This window comes from Homarus americanus, unplaced genomic scaffold (assembly GCF_018991925.1).
Source record: "Homarus americanus isolate GMGI-L3 unplaced genomic scaffold, GMGI_Hamer_2.0 scaffold594, whole genome shotgun sequence".
Taxonomy (NCBI): domain Eukaryota; kingdom Metazoa; phylum Arthropoda; class Malacostraca; order Decapoda; family Nephropidae; genus Homarus; species Homarus americanus.
This window is the reverse complement of record NW_024717891.1, coordinates 51,491-68,638: the sequence shown is the minus strand read 5'-3', so window position 1 is coordinate 68,638 and position 17,148 is coordinate 51,491. Positions and strand designations below refer to the sequence as shown.

Here is a 17,148-nt window from a genome sequence, read left to right as displayed (position 1 = left end):
TGTTTAAGTCAAGTGTTACGCTTGAGAATATTAACTGTTTTATAAATCAAAATTAAGTCTTATCTACGTGGACAGTTAGCTTGTTCCTTTAAAACTGAGATATATAAACACATCCATTTCTCTCTGGTTTTATTCGTGTAAGGTATAGTGATGTGTTACGATGTCCTACGAGTGAAGTTTACTGTATTATATATTTTTATTTCTTTACGACTCTCGTCCATTACATTTAGGTGAAGCTGAGAAGTTTGTTGACTAAGTGCAGTACTGTGGCAGGGTGTATCATGGTAGCTACTGTAGGTGTATCATGGTAGCTACTCTAGGTGTATCATGGTAGCTACTGTAGGTGTATCATGGTAGCTACTGTAGGGTGTATCGTGGTACCTGCCTGCCTGCCTGCCTTACACAACACCGGATGTGGACATGCATGAATGACTCTTATCATTCATCATTAATAACGCTTTTACATTCATGATGAAAGATATCTCAAAACTATATATGCCCATGGAGTTTATCGTTATATTCTCTGTCATATACTTCAACAGTTTGTGAATACTTAAAATACATATATATAACATAAAGTCGTATAGGAGCTACGTCTCTGAATTACTATAACGAAGACAAAGAAATATACTCATACATACATACACTATATAAATAATCATAACTAGAATATAAACGTCAATAAACTAAATTATGAATGTTAATATAAAAAATGCCCCGAAATATACTGACCAGACATCCTGCTTTAAATGTTCTCATTTTTTAGGGACGGCGACCTTAACCCAGGTACGGTTTTTACTTATTATTGTTTTGTGTTTTCATTGTTTTTTTATTGGAAACGTTAGAGTAAAAGTAAATATCCTTCATATTAATATTTTATTGGAACGGTATGGCGTCATTCTCATCATGCACTACTAAGTTGAATTATAGTCATGGCGGTAGAGATGATGACCCAATCCTAACTAACCTAACCAAACTATCCCAATCTAATTAATCTAACTTATTTACCTTAAATTATGTAACTTAACCTAACCAAACCCAACTAAAGAAGAAGCCTAAGAGAGTTAATTTAGATTAGTTAGGTTCTTGTTTGATATAAATAATTTAGTGTCATAATCCCACAGTCCGCCATTGAAGGTCTTGTCAATAAGATCAAACTCGATCATTTTTTCGTATATTTTTAACCTGGTTTTTACAATAACAAATAATAATTCGTAATTCCCTGAAAAAAATAGGGAAGAGAATAAATATTAAATTGACGGTAAATTAATATAATTTTATCCGTATATAACTATTTTTTTTATTAGTGAATTTATGAATACAGCTGTTGGCTCTTTTTTCACAACATTCTATCCTCCTGATGCTCATATCTTTCATAATTCAGGTAATGTTTACATAAATCACATCTTTTGGAATGTATAAACAATGATGTAGGCTATTAATGATGTATGTTGAATTTTGTTAAGGTATCATGAGATATGTGGTGTCTCCATTCCGTGCCTAGGAATGACAGGAGTATTCTAGTGGTGATTGTCCTACGGTGTATGTTTTTGTTTAATTTATCCCTGGCAGCTGCGGGTGTTGAGAAAGTAGGGTACAGCTTTAGTGCTCTCTCTCTCTCTCTCTCTCTCTCTCTCTCTCTCTCTCTCTCTCTCTCTCTCTCTTATATACAGTATGTATATAACCTTAATATAGTTTACTAAAATTTCTATAGAATCTGGTTCCTATAGTCTATAACCACGAACACTACATCTGGTACAGTTAGGTTAGGTTAGGTTAGGTTATTATAAAGAGAAAGCCTTCACAAGTTACCAAAGTCATCCACACAAGAGTGACACTAGTGGTGATATTTTCAAATTTCAAGATAAAAACCTCTCTCTCTCTCTCTCCTCACGTTCATCTCTGAGACATAAATTCTCATATAGGAGATGTAATGTTGCTTATACTGGGTAAGACTTCACGAAATCTTTCCCTTCTCATAGATAAACATAAAGGGATTTTCCTCAAGACAAGTAGAAATTTAAATATAGCAATGAATTACCATAGTTTACACGCTTGAAGAACTTTCTTGTTGAGGGACACAGGTCAACAACCACAACACTGACCTGAAATCAACAAAATGAAGTTTAAGTTATTTGTTAACCTAAGATTATTATTTTTTTTTATTCACACATGAGATATAGATGAAGTTTTTTTCTTTATTCGTTACTTAGATTAATCACTAAGGTCTGGTCTTCCTTCCTCGTCTCTGTTTATCACCCCGAGGCTTCATCTCCCATATTAATATATATACAGGTAAGGAAAAACCATCTGATGATTAGAGACCCGCCAGTTTATTTCACCTTCAGATTAACCACCCTAATACTAATCCCAGGGAGCGTTCATCATCAGTTAAATAAGCTAGAGGGGGGGGGGAGGGGAGTTAATCCTCAGGTGATGAATAAGAGAGACCTGACCATACTAACACAGGTAAGGCTAATAATAACAGGTAATCCTACAGAAGCCAAAGAAATCATTATTACGGTATAAACTAAGTGACTTTTTCCTCATGTTACAGCAAAAGAAGTACTGATTGGCGGGGAACACCTGATTAACGAGAAGACCTGGTTGACGGGAAGACTTAAATGGCGGGAAGATATGATAAGCGTGTAGAGTAGAACTTTAATTTAGTCCCGAGCGACAAGTTACCAGATATCACTTTTACCTAACACCTCTCTGGTACTGTATAACCCCACACTCTCTACCTCACAACTCACCTAAGTTCCTCCCTCGAGCCTCATTTACCCTCACCACCCACACACACACATTACTTCCCTGTACTCTATTACCTCACTTCCTCGTCGTAGCCAGTAGGTAGAGAGTGACACTGATGGTAAACTGACTCCTGGAGGCGGGGTTCCTCTTGTCGTTCCTTATTGTAAAGTAGATCATTATGGCAACGACTATAGGGTTTCATTGCATAGAAAATCCTCCTAACTGAGATTTTTACGCTCCACAGCACCTAGCCATCTACTACACGCCCCCGCAGCGCCTAGCCATCTTCCATACGCTCCACAGCACCTAGCCATCTCCCATACCCCTCACAGCACCTAGCCATCCCCCTACACGCGTCACAGCACCTAGCCATCTCCCACATGCCCCGCAGCGCCTAGCCATCTCCCATACGCTCCACAGCACCTAGCCATCTCCCATACCCCTCACAGCACCTAGCCACCTCTCCACAGCACCTAGCCGTCTCCCATACCCCTAACACCACCTGGCCATCCCTCTACACGCGTCACAGCACCTAATCATCTCCCTACACGCTCCAAAAATGCAGAGAATCTGGGTGAGTAGTACACGCATGATATTGGTTCATCTTTGCCCTCCTCCCTCTCCAGGCTGATCAACAAGTCATCTTAATTGTTTTTGTCACTAGTTCCTTTTCTCTTAACTTTATCTGTATTTTTCTGGGTTTTTTTTTAATATTTCATCATTATATTTTGTTTTTTTAGGTGTTTTAAATGGTATTAGTTATATGGGTCGTTTTATTCGTTAAAGTGGACTGGTTAATGTAGAGTGTGGTTAACGAAGGAGAAATGGGATGAAGGTTAAAGTTCTGTACAAAGATTAAGAACAATTTATGATCAAATGATGGTCGGGGGAATAACTGTGTGTAATTTATAGGTGATTTTATAACGTGTTCTCTATAATTATTAGAGTGTGACGCGCATTATACCTCTCGACTTTCTGACGTGTTATATTACTCCATATAACCGGTTCATTCTGGCGTTAGAACACACACACACACACACACACACACACACACACACACACACACACACATGCGCGCTAGGCTGGGTGATGGACACACACGCACACGTGCATGTGTGAGGGGGGTATGTCTCACAGGGGCGTGGTGGATACACTCACATACTGTATTTTTTTCACAAAGGTTCTAAATTATGATAAAATTTCCACCATTTTTTCCCAGGATAGAGACACTACAGTTTTTTTGTTTTTTCTTTCGTAAAATATAAAAACTTGGCATCAGTAAGGAACTTAATACAAGAACAATATCAGTATGGAGCCACTTAGTGTGTTCCTTTGAGTCTTTTTGATCTTCATCGTCTTGTCCCGGCTAGAAAATTGCAGCCACTTACTCCCTGTCGTGGAAGAGCCGTGACACCTGCTGTCCACCTCCCACCATTTTCATAAGTCTAGTGTGTTCCTCCTCCCCCTCCTCCTCCCCCTCCTCCTCCTCTTCTCCTCCTCCTCTCCTCCCTCCCCTCCTCCTCCTCCCCTCCTCCTCCTCATTATCATCTTCTCTCACTTCTCACGCCTCGCCCCCGCTCATTACAGGTTCTATTTTTAAGACATATTGCTTCTCACATCAGAGGCAAAGAAAAATTCGTCTTCTTTAGCTCATGGTCTTGACTACGTATTTTCCCACCAGGTAAAAACACTTTTACACACCTGAGGAACCTAATTAATGCAGCGTCGTTTATTATAGCTTCCAACTTTAATGGCTACTAGTGAATACATACTTATAGACGATAGATTACTGTAAATATTGATTGTGAAGTTCTCGGAGCAAACACTCATAAATCCCCCTTCATATCGTATCGTGGTGATGGTGTTCCTCCATTCATAAACGCGAGGTGTTTGCAGTCAGTCTGTCAGTAAACACGGAGGCAGACGACGCAGGAGGGTAGCAATAGACTTGTTTACGCCCGTCGTTCATGGCATATCACCCGTGACTCTTGCAGATCATCTAGGTGAGCGTGTCCCCTCACCAAGTCTTGGTAATAAAGCCAAATCGACGTAAAAAAAAAATTAATTCTGGTTGGCTTCTACACTAGAGCCATCACCGTCGATTATGATTTAACTGAAGTATGCTCGACCGACTATTTTCCAATTGCAGTGAGTGAGTGAGTGAGTGAGTGAGGGCGTGAGTGAGGGCGTGTAGCCGGGTTGTTGACATTGAAGGTGTGGATAATGCGATATCTGTGCCTCATCTCCACTCTTGAGTCACTTGATAGTATTGGTGATGTGGGTGATGGGATATCTCTCTTTCTTCTTATTCAACTCACTAGCAATTAAATTTATTCCATTCCTAAATTTAATAGTGATGGATTAACATTAAGAAGAGAAGAAAGGGAAATACAAAGAGTGAAGCTTGAGAACTGTAAAGAGAAGCAGGTCAGACTCAAGACAAGAAACAGGAACACTACACACACACACACACACGCACACACACACACACACCCACACACACACACACACACACACACACACACACACACACACACACACACACGCGCGCACACACACACACACACACACACACTTCCTCATCTTTGTAACTCGTCCAATTTGTGGCGGTCTCGGGTGAGTCATGTACTGTACAGCCAGAAAGTCTACGAGGTTGACAATGAAGTTCTCAAGGTCTTGTAAACTGTCATAACTAATGCCAATGTAGTAAGACCTGAAAACTCGTGAGAACACCATCTGTGGACTCTTTTAAGTGCTCTTTCAGTTATATCTAGAGGTCAGTGTATATCCCGTATCTGTTTGTCCTGAGAAGTGAATGACCGCCCGACCGTCTAATCAACTGACGAGTGACGAAGACTAAGCATAAACACAGGTGATTGGTTAGCTCATTCGTCCTTGTTAAATATATAATGAATTAGAATCACGAGGTAATATTCTTCCTTAATATTTCTCCTAATATTAGACACTCTGATAATTATATTAACATCAACTTCTCCATTCTAAAACACGCCCACAAGACCCGTCACAACAACAACCGCACCAAGCACGTCAGTAGTGTCCTCTAGTGACAGTCACCCAAACCACGAATCTCATGAATAGAATACTCACATGGTACAGTTGAAGACGTTGTTAAAAATCCCCGAGGTGTTGTGGTTTTGGGTGTGTTAAGGAACCAAGGAAATTTCTGTCATGTAATTACTGTGGTCGAGGTTTTTACAGTGGTTGTGTGAGAAGTGGAGATAGTGACTACAACATTATAATGATATAATCTGCTGTACACTGTTGGCATTACCTTGGTTGTCACACGCGGCTGTTGCAGACCTTCAGAATAAGAAAACTTCCAACTCCGAAATAACAGGAGATGGATCCAAGTCGGCAAGTATATAAAAAAAAGTTGAAATTATTATTATTCTCAAAGCTGGGGAAGAAATTGTAAGAACAGGGGAATTACTCGACTGAAATTACGCTCTGGTTATGACAGGAACTTAAGAAGTAGGTGTGAGGGGAGTGAGATCAGAGGAGCCAATACAAGAGTTAAGGATCATCCTGGAGAGAGTGAAGTGGGTTAAGGTCAATACTGGTGAGCACTTCACATCGTCCTGAGTATAAGAACAATATTGTTGTGTATGAAGCCCTGAGAGACAGTCAGATGAGGCTGAAAACTAGAATATACATGACGATGGGTTTTCAGAGTATTTGTAGTGACATTTGTACAACAATTGTTCCATATAAAGAAAGATAAATCAAGAGACAACAGGGACGGAGGCAAGTGTAACCATGAGGAACACGGGGGATGTGTATGTAATATGTTTATTCTCGTTAAGAAGTTTAGAGCCAAAACATTATTGTAAATCTGAAGCTTCATGAACAAATTGCTCTGATTACCAACAGATGGGGCGCTGTTCCAAGTATTTTTTGGTGTATGTGCGTGTGTGAGTACATGTAGGTTTACATGTGTGCACGTGTGTGTGTAAACAGACTAGATCATATCAGTTATATTTGCACCTGTGAATTTTATTGTCTGTCGCTTAACGGTCGGGGCACGATGACTGGTCAAATGGACCTTAGTTCTCATAGGCCCAAACGAACCATAACAATCAGAACTATACACCGGGTCTAATGAGCCTCACCCTAAACTAATCACTAGAATTGCAGCTCAGTCCAAATGTGTCCCAATCTTGTTAAACTCTAGTGTTTAAGTTAAAATATAGAGGACCCTATACTATTAGGATTAGTGATCAATTTACCTACAACCACGAGAGAGGCAGACACAAATTTACTCAAGTTTACCATTAAATAAGTTGTCCGTAAATTTAGTTTTCTTCTTATCTCTTTAGGGGGAACTATACAGTTCTGTACGTGCTGTCTTGCCTTCACCTTTATCCTCTTCACCACTCATCGGCTCGTTAGCCGCTTGGGCGATCGGTTACGTCTCTATTACGCACTGTTGGCAAGTACTGGGCATGCACTGGCTCCTGAATGTATCTGAACCTGATCCAGTGCTTGGCATGGTAGTTTGCTTATACAGTACAATGATATAATATATATTTTAACAACCGGTATAATAGTAATATTATAAACTATAGGGGGAAGGCACACCTGGCTCCACCTCCAAAATTGACCTTAGAAATTATTTATTTTTTACAAACTCATGTTATACCAACCAGACGTGAATAGTCAGATATATAGGTAGATATTGAACTAAAGAGATAACAATCAGGCTCGCTGTGTTAAGCCACGGCAGCTGTTTCTACACCTACACTCACTTCCATCCACCTGTTGTCCTTCCACTGAACTTTTTCTCACCCCTGTCACTTGGGATTTATGTATGCAGGAAGTAGGTAGTTGGCCGCTACCAAACAGGGAGGTACTACCGCCTGGGAAGATATTGGAAGCATAATGTGTTGTCTAATGGTAGACCCTGCTGCCATAGGCATCACGAATATTGTGACCAATTCCCAGGTTGCTCATCTGACTTTCTGTCGCATTTACACACAATTGCAGGGTTCCAATTGTTTCTCTTACTTTGACAACACAACATACATATATATTGTTTCTTACTCTTTATTTATTTATTTTTTTTAATTTTCGTATTTATTATTATTATTATTATTATTATTATTATTATTATTATTATTATTATTATTATTATTATTATATATTATTATTATTATTATTAATATTATTATTATATATTCTCCTCAGGGCCCTGATGTGGGTCAGTAACCCAGCCCGGATGGCCAATGTGAAAAAATATATATATATATATATATATATATATATATATATATATATATATATATATATATATATATATATATATATATATATATAATTGCTTTAAATGTTGTTGAAATAGTGAAATTACTAACGTTGTAACTCGCTTAAAGAGAAGAAACAAAAGAGAAGAGAAAATGCGTGAAAGTAACGACCATTAAGGATGAAGTAAAACATTATTTATTGTAGTCCATTTTATTGCAGTAAATGAATCCATAACATTTTGACTTATAAAACACTACTATAGACATTGCCATTTTTAAAGGCCGATAATCAGCAGCTACCTGGCAGCGGGTTGAGGGAGACCTGAGGGTGGCGTCACGAGGCATGAATACTCACACCTCGTCTGTGTACCAGGAAACATTAAGTCACTGTTAGTTAAAACTGCGTGATTTTGTGTGGTGAAGGTTGGTAGTGGGAGTAGGCCTCGTAGGGGCTCTCTTTGTGCCCCAGGTGCACAGTGGGGTCGGGAGTGTAGGCGTGGGAGGGAGCGTGCATCATCTCCGGCAGGTGACCGATGGAGTCGTACAGGGCGAGAGAAGAGACCCGCGCCAGGTCGTGAGTGGACTGTGGGCGTGACAGTGGCCTCATTGGGGCCATGCAGATGGAGTCTCGTGCCGCTGCTCGCACCATCAGGTACGTCTTGGGTACAAAAATAGTCAACAAGATGACGGTAGGAGTAGCAGCCAGACCCAGACACACACAGGCCTCACTCCATTCGGGCGGTAAGAGCAAGTACAGTGTGGCCCACGCAACCCACACACTGGTGATCAGTAATGTGGCTATGAAGAAGAGCAAACCTTCGTGGTAGTTACGGCGGGAACGAATGATGAATGGAGATATGAAGAGCTGCATGGTGAGCAGGAACATGATGTAGGACTGAGCAATGATGAAGTGCAGACGCTCGCCAGAACAACTGTATAACACTCCTCCTGTAGGTGGCGTCTGGGAGAAGGAGTGTGGGGAGCACATCACCCACTGCTGCACCCCGAGGCCTGCCTGCACACTTATCATGAAGAAAAACAACGCCGTCTGGACGAGGCCGCTCACGTGACCAACCAGGCTGTCGGAGGAAAAAAGGCAACATAACATTCCTTCTATAGTTTTCCCATGACAGGCAAACGGTATCAATAACTCACCCAAAACATCTAGACGAACAGAAAACTCTAACGTAAGTAAACCTCCCGACAGACGCATGACCCCAACAACTCACCCGTCTGTGTCAGACGTAGCCAACATGAGTGACCGGGACAACATAATGGAGAAGACAAGAGCGTAGGCTAGACTGGTGGCGAAGGGACGCAGGCTGCAGGTCAGAGCGCTCGCTTCGAAGCTGTATGGCAGGATGGCTACATACAGCAAGATGCAGGCCATCAACAGCAAAAGAGAGAATCCTTGAGAACCCTCCGGTGCTTTTCCTCGGCAGGAACGGATCTGCTAAGATGAAAAATAGTTGGTAGAGTGAAACAACACAGTCCACGTAGATAGTGAAGAAAATATCACGATTTGTTACAATTACGTGATTTATAGTTTTAATATTTGTCCTTAAAATACTTAAGAGGCGACTTACTCTCAACCATATAACGTGATTTAAATTCCAAACAACAAGGTAGCATCTCCCTCTATATCTTACCCATATTGTTTACTAACACCACCAAGTGACAAAACTGTGCTACCTACCGCGATGAAGATGGCTATGGAGGTGGCCAGGAGGAAGCCAATGATGGCCATGGTGGCGCAGATGGTTACCCAGGACTCAGTACGCCACCTGAGATCGGCCAGGAAGGCGAAGCGCACGTTGAGACAGCGGCAAGAGAGGCAAGGGTGTTGAGGGGGTCGCTCCGGGCCCTCCAACACACTGTTGTCGAGGTCCAGCACACCCTCAGAAAAGTACCCGACCTGTGTGTGGCGGAGAGGGGCGGTGCTGGGTTAGGTGTGAGCTGGTCGTAAGGGCTAAATAGGGCTAATTATGGGGATTTGGGGGCTGATTATAAGGACTGGGGGATAAAGATATTATGGGGGTCATAGAGGACTGATTGTAGGGTCTCTGGGTGATTCATTTGTTGGGGCTGTAAAGGTAGTGGTTGTAGCACAATGAAATAAATTCCTATACTTATGTACACGTGTGTGTGTGTGTGTGTGTGTGTGTGTGTGTGTGTGTGCGAGTGCGAGGTGTCAATACTTTCGAGTTAGCCCGACTGCAAACCGAGGCAGACAAGCGCCAACGCCGGAAAAACGCTGCCACCGCCCCTCCCGCAGTAGATGGAGCCCTTCACATGTGCAACGAATGTGAACGACACTGCGGGTCCCGTATTGGCCTCTTTAGTCACCTCAAAACTCACCAACCAAGGTGACATCCCGAATAACTCATAACATTGCATCATAGCTGGATGATCGTCATACTCTATTCCGAGTGACAGCAAAGTAGTAGTAGTAGTAGTAGTGTGTCAGTGCATAGTATGAGAGAAAAATAGTACTGAAAGTAGTAGTAGTCATAGTAGCAATAGTAGCAGTAATGATAAAAGTAGAAACGGGGAGATTAGTAGAGAAATTAATAATAATAGTTGTAATCATAGTAGACCACGTTACAATAATTATTTTGTTTCAGAAAAGTCATCTAACATCAGCACCACCAGTCATCACAAACCTTGGTAAGTGTCAGCCTGTCAGCGCCGTCAGTAGGGGTCAGACGCAGCACCTGGTAGCGCGGCCTCTGTGCCTTGATGGATAGAGCCTCTATCACGTCGAGGCCGTCGTCGGCTGTGTGGTGGTCCGTGAACTGTACTGAGCTCGCATTGCTGCACCATCCTCCCTCCTCTCCACACGCCCCCAGCACCGCCCGACGAACACACGTACCCATCTGGAACACCGCCTCCACTATCTGCAGGAGACGAGAGGGAATACTGTATAGATAAGTGTCTGTTTATGGTTATATAACTGTATATAACTGTATGTTAATTATACAAAGGTACAGTACCTAATAGTTTATGTTAATGTTAAGTATACCAAGAACATCGCCTGACTCTCTCTCTCTATATGGCATGTTAATTTATACACCCCCATCTGAGTGACAAGAACACAGTAGAATATCAGATGAAAAACAAGAAAATTTTAACAAACGTCAAACATCAGTCAACAGCTGTATGCGGAAGCCTTACTATATTTCACTCTTCTGTGCTGAATACTTTTGTGCCTAATCCTTCAAACAAGCTTTGTTATGTATAGACAGATGAACATATACAATTTGTTCCGTCTCTTGCTTATGAAGTGGAGCATAAAAATTATTATTTGTCTTTAGTGTTACTAGTTAAACCGTATCGCCATTAATGTGTTATGAAAGATTTGATTGCTTCATAAGTTTCCAGACCAAAGGATGGAGACAGTTCCTCTATCAGTGTGTAATGATTATAATGACTTCAGGTACACGTGGGTGGCGGGGAAGTTCTGTGTGTTGGTCACCCGGGATCACACACACACACTACCTGGGGGGGGACTCATTACGTCCTCGTCAACACTTACTTCTCCTTTCCATCTTTTCTCTCTGCCTGTCTCTTATTCTTCAGTGCTTATTACTTCCTTCTGTGATCTTTCTTCCTATGGCATCTCGTACGTGGACTACAAATGACCAACACATTATACTCAAACCACCGAGTCGAATCCTTTCAAAATCATGTGAATCTGGCAGTTGTCTCGGAGGTCAGTGAGGACAACCTAGTCGGAACCTTGAATCTTGGAGGGGTTTTTTTTTTTTTTAGCTCACTTCTTTGCTGTCAGTCAGACTGTCAACACCTCTCATCAGTAATGCTGGTATAAAGAGAAGAAGTGCTGAGGAAGGTTTCTATTAGGTTAGGTTAGGTTGTGTCCAAATCGTTCATTCCAGGATTTTTTTTTCTTCAAGCCTTTCAGTTTCCTTCTCCTTATCTTGTGTAGCCAATAACCCTGACTCGGAACTCAACGCCATTACGATGATTACTGCCTCTCTCATCGACTTGAATTATCAGTCAGAAGAGCTTTTCAAATTCAAGATTACAAATTTCGAAGGAGATCTTGAATAGAATTAATTCACCTAAAAGTACGTCCCTAATTTTGATTACGTTTCCATTACTTTATTACCTGGTTTAGTCGTGAACAATTAAGAGGGCAAGAATCCATCCTTTATAATAGGTATCTAAGCCATATACCACTTTCCTCAGAATGGCTTTGGTGGCGCAGGTCCCTAACATCTCTCGTCACTTACACTGCCACCTCCCCCTCACCTGGTACACGGCGGGTTCCTCTACGTAGTTGTCTGGGGTGAAGTCCGGGTACAGAGTAGTGTCTGAGGAGGCCACAGTCAGGAAGTGCTCACCAAACTCTGGCACGGTCTGGCTCGCTCTCCTCAACGCCAGGAGCCCAGATGCTACTGAGTTGAGCCCTGGTGGATATAAACATCGTCAGGAGGAGGAGGAGGAGGAGGAAGAATAAGACGTATAGAAGAACAGATAAAGAGTAAAAACGAGAAAGAATATTATAGACATATCCCCACCACTTGTAAAACCAGCATAGTATCTTCAGAAAAAATCGTGCAGTCTAAACATTCAGTGGACACAATTCCACCTGTTTGCTTCTCTCACTCACCCTGGAAGAGCTCCTCCTGGATGGGTCCGGTGGGAGCGAGAACCCAGTGGAAGTCGGTGTAGTTGTGGGCGGCAGCGGCAGTGAGGGTAGCATGAAGGCGATCCTGAGGTCCAATGAGCACCACTCCTCCAGTCTCGCCCGTCTTCAGCACCTCCAGTAGTGAGTGGTACGCCTTCTGGTCACTGCCAACCCGACACCACACAAACAGATCGGTAAGTGATTGAATGTATGTGGTGACTTTTTGGTTAAGTAGTCCTTCAACATCATCAAACTAAAACTCTAGGTATCTGTAATTACTCCTGATATCAGGAAAAAAGACATTGTAAGCAAGTATAATAAACCCAACAGGTACTGAGTGTGTGGTGTTACCTGGTGGTGTGAGGTAGGATGGCTTCAGCTCCCACACAGACACGGAAGCTAGCAGCCAGGTGACCGAACTGTTGCAGCACCTGTAAAGCAGAAGGTTGGGTACGGCTCGAAGTTGTCTCGTCTCACTTCACCTACACAGGACGATCACTGCGTCAAGATCATCACCAACATCAACGTAGGCCTTCATATACTAGCATTATCAACCTGTTTCTCACCTGTGACTTATAGCACCTCCCAGGACGTCTGTTGGTGTATAATTACAGGTATTTACTGTCTAAATTGATCTTTAGTTGCCACTGATTTGGATTCGTAGGAAATTGAGATCATCACGAAAACTATCTTACACCTGTGAGCACCTGTAATTAATACTGACCTATAACTGTGAGCACCTGTAATTAATACTGACCTATAACTGTGAGCACCCGTAATTAATACTGACCTGTGACCTATTACCACAGTATCCATGAGGAGACACATGATCCTTACTGACCTGGAAGGAAGGAGCGGCGACGACCACGGAAGTCCAGTTTAGTCTGACCAGGAGTGGCATGAGAGCCTCTAGCTGGGGCTCCAAGTTCTCGGCCCCCACGCTGACGGAGGAAACACCCACATCCTGCAGAAGTGATGACACCCTCTTACTCCCACACATCCATCACTCTCTCAGGTACACATTAAGCCCCACTAACCTGACTAAGGAACTAAATGAATCGTCAGAGTAAATTCACAAAGAAATAGAGACGACCAAAGGCACAGGTGGTAGAGGGGGCAATTTTGCTTTAAAGACTAATTAAAGGGTGATGTGTGTGTGTGTGTGTGTGTGTGTGTGTGTTCAGACTCGAGTATCTCACCTGGAGGAAGGAGGAGAGCTGCGTGTGGTGAGGGTGTGTATGCAGGACACCCACGTGAGGCGCCTCCCGGCAGCTTGGGTGGTTGAGGTAGCCGCCCTCCACCACTGAGGTCACAGCCGCCCTCAGCGCTGCCTCCGGGCCTCCACATGTGTCGTAAATATTCACTCCTGTAGGAAGGTGTTAGCTGACTAATGCATCTTGTTAAGTAGTCATGATGTTTTTTATACCTGTGTGGCTGTGCTGAAAATTATTGTGGTATAATACACCTCTGCACAGTGTCCCGGTGGCCTGGGTACACCTTGACTTTCTATCTCGATATCACAATGCCTAAAGCAATATTTTCTCAAGATTCCCTGAACCTTTTCACCAACATAAAGTTTGTTTCTGGAATATTTATAACTTTAGCTAGAGACTCGGAAACAGATACGAGCAAAACAGTCATATTATCACTAATTTACACAACAAGAGGGAGTGTGTACTGACCGAGTGTGACGCCGGGAATGAAGGCCGTCTGGGCCATCTTGAGAGCTGTCCAGCGAGCAGCCTCCATCACCTGCACGCCAGCGGGGTTCACCAAGCCACACCGCCCACCCCCGTGCACGCCCACCAGACCTGTGTGCACATCCACCACACTATATGATGATTGACTACGTTACAAAAGACAGTTCTTACAGTATATTTAGGGCAGGATGAGCCAGGTAACAGCATACTGCTATTAGTCTTTGCAGTAGTGGTATAACCAGTCACAGGCATACAGAGCCAGGACTATAAAATTGGTTAATGAATTCGTATGACATTTTCGGGGATGACGACCACTAGCAGCTGAAGTGAGGAGTCTGACTCACCTGAACCATATTTGGATTCTTTAAAGATATGTTTCTAATTGCTCTGTAGTAAAGGGAGTTAGGCAGGTGATATATTTCAAAGTTTGGATTCCTTGAAGTAGTTTAATGAATTGTATCTGATATTGTCAAGAATGAAGACTACTGAAGCCCTAACTAAGGAAAGTGATTCATTATTAGTGTTTGTTATTATTCCCATCTATTGTTTAACTTTCCTCCCGCCAGACAGAAGACAAGAGTAAGTCATCAGCTCTCACCTGTGATGTACACGTCACTGGGGACGGAGGGATAAGTGCGCTGCTCAGGACAGGGTGTCTCCACAGAACCACCCCAGAAGGCAGCCGCTCCCCAAGGCATTACTACCACCAGCACCGCCACCACCACCACCAGGCGGCTACTCGGCCCCAGTCTCTCCTGCAGGTAAACACAATTGTCTTATTTTGAGGAATGTTTATTGACCTGGAAGTATCTCAACGCGGAAGAAAAACAGAGAGTAAGAGAAGGGAAAAGAGACGAGAGTTATGTTAAGGAAGGTAAATACGTAAGATATACAAAAACTGTTTACAGAGAGCTTAGTTACACTCATACTAGACATGGTCTTATTGTCTTAGTTTAAGTTTTCCGCTTTTTCGTTTCTTTTCGCGCCTTTTTTTGTAGTCTTTACGTCGAATATTTAAACGTTTTACCCTCAAACAGCTCATAAGCCAAGGTCTTCCTTTAGCATTCAACTGCTCACAAGTGTTTACCTTATTTAGTTGTACAGATAAAGGAACGACTTGCTTAAATAAAAATGAAAAAATTTATGCTCTTCCCCAAAAAGTACTTTAATATTGGTTACTTTAATTTACGAATAACTGTGTAAGGAAGACGGAACAGGTGGAGCTAATACTGACGTGATGCAGTTTACAGGTTCATGAGATTTTACAGAAAGGGAATTATGTAAAAGATTATTTATGTCATTTTGTATTTACTTTTTGACAGGAAAACTTACGACGAAAGAACACACACACACACACACACACACACATAAACCAGTTCATTAGGCAATAAATTATTTTTTACCTGTCTGTACTAAGCTGGCGTCCACACCATCATCTGACTGCTGCCTCTACCTGAGCTTAAGGTTTACTTGTTTGAGAACATATCCAACTCCTCCTGAAAGAGTCATAGCAGGAAGCAGGTGGTTCAAAGTTAGCGCCAGGCTTATTTTTGAACCTGTTATGTAGTGTTTGTATGTAAAGACGTTTGTACATTATGTGATCTTCTCAGCTCTATACACCTGAATATTTGTAGAGTTCTGAGTCGGCATCACACTAGTTGTTAAGACTATGACACTTTAATGTCTTCCTTATACACACAAAGTTTCCAAAAACAGTATTGTGGCAAGTGTGAATTGTGTGGCTTTGAATTCCACAGAAGCAGTAGTATTGTTTGTACATTTCTCTCTCCTACTGACGTGTTTGTGTGTGTTAGGTGGTAGGTGCAGTAGCGAGCTCTCAAGTCTCAACTCACTCTCTGAGAAGTTGTCCAAACAGTCAACTTGGTTTACCTCCTTTGATGGTGTATGAGATCCTTAGTTTGACCTGTGATGTGTAACTTCCTCTTAGTTCCTCTTCAACTAAAGCAGTTCGTCTTCTGCCAATACCCGACTAGACTAACTTACATGAGTATCAATGAACCCGATTTAGAGATTTTTGTTTACACACGCACACACACATTCACACACATCAGTTGATAGGTCCTTCACACTCAGGATAAAATTTTATTACGGTATAAAGTAGAAGCCAGTTATTACCTTCATGGCGACGGAGGCGGAGACCGGGTCTGGGGACGAATATCAATCTTGTCGGGATCACTTTTCTACGGGTCGTTTATTCACTTCGTTAACCACCACCACCACCTGTACCACACACTACACGATAACCTATTAACCACACTGAGTCCCTATCCAAAAGCAGCTCCTCAACATGAACACTTAACACGATAAAGAACTTAATATATCCAAAACACATTCGAGTTGGTCGTAATTTTTACCCAACACTTTTAAGTCGTTACTGATGATTTTGCTCATAATTTCACTGTGGTATAATAGTTCAGATAAATAATACCACTCTGCAATGAGGTTTGGGTGTTGGAGAAATGCTCAGGGGCAGTGCTGGTCACGTCTAGGTTAGGTTAGTGTGTGTGTGCGGGTGGAGGGAGAGACGGCCACAGGTCTACCTAACACGCTAAGTTGTAAGGTATCCCCCCACTACCCGCCCGCCCGCCTTACTTGGCTTCATCCCTAGCTCCAAATTTCATATACACTGTCCATAATGCGTTTATATTAACCTAACCTGGCAAAGTGACTTATACAAAAACAGACAGCTTGACACAGGTAGACGGTCAGTATTGTTGTCTTCAAGAGAAACTGTCTGGAATGAACTTAAGTACAGTATATA

General features: G+C 42.2%; 1 protein-coding gene across 1 annotated transcript; it reads right to left on the bottom strand.

Annotated features, from left to right (window-relative positions):
• Positions 1–8,225: 8,225 nt before the first annotated feature.
• On the bottom strand, positions 8,226–16,882 carry LOC121859047. The gene is made up of 12 exons (XM_042355706.1): positions 16,503–16,882; positions 14,965–15,121; positions 14,349–14,477; positions 13,866–14,032; positions 13,508–13,630; positions 13,018–13,097; positions 12,649–12,830; positions 12,288–12,445; positions 10,679–10,912; positions 9,712–9,930; positions 9,245–9,465; positions 8,226–9,094 (listed from the first exon to the last, which is right to left on the bottom strand). The coding sequence occupies exons 1-12, from the start codon at positions 16,506–16,508 to the stop codon at positions 8,410–8,412; spliced, it is 2,361 nt and encodes a 786-aa protein (XP_042211640.1). The 5' UTR covers positions 16,509–16,882; the 3' UTR covers positions 8,226–8,409.
• Positions 16,883–17,148: the final 266 nt, after the last annotated feature.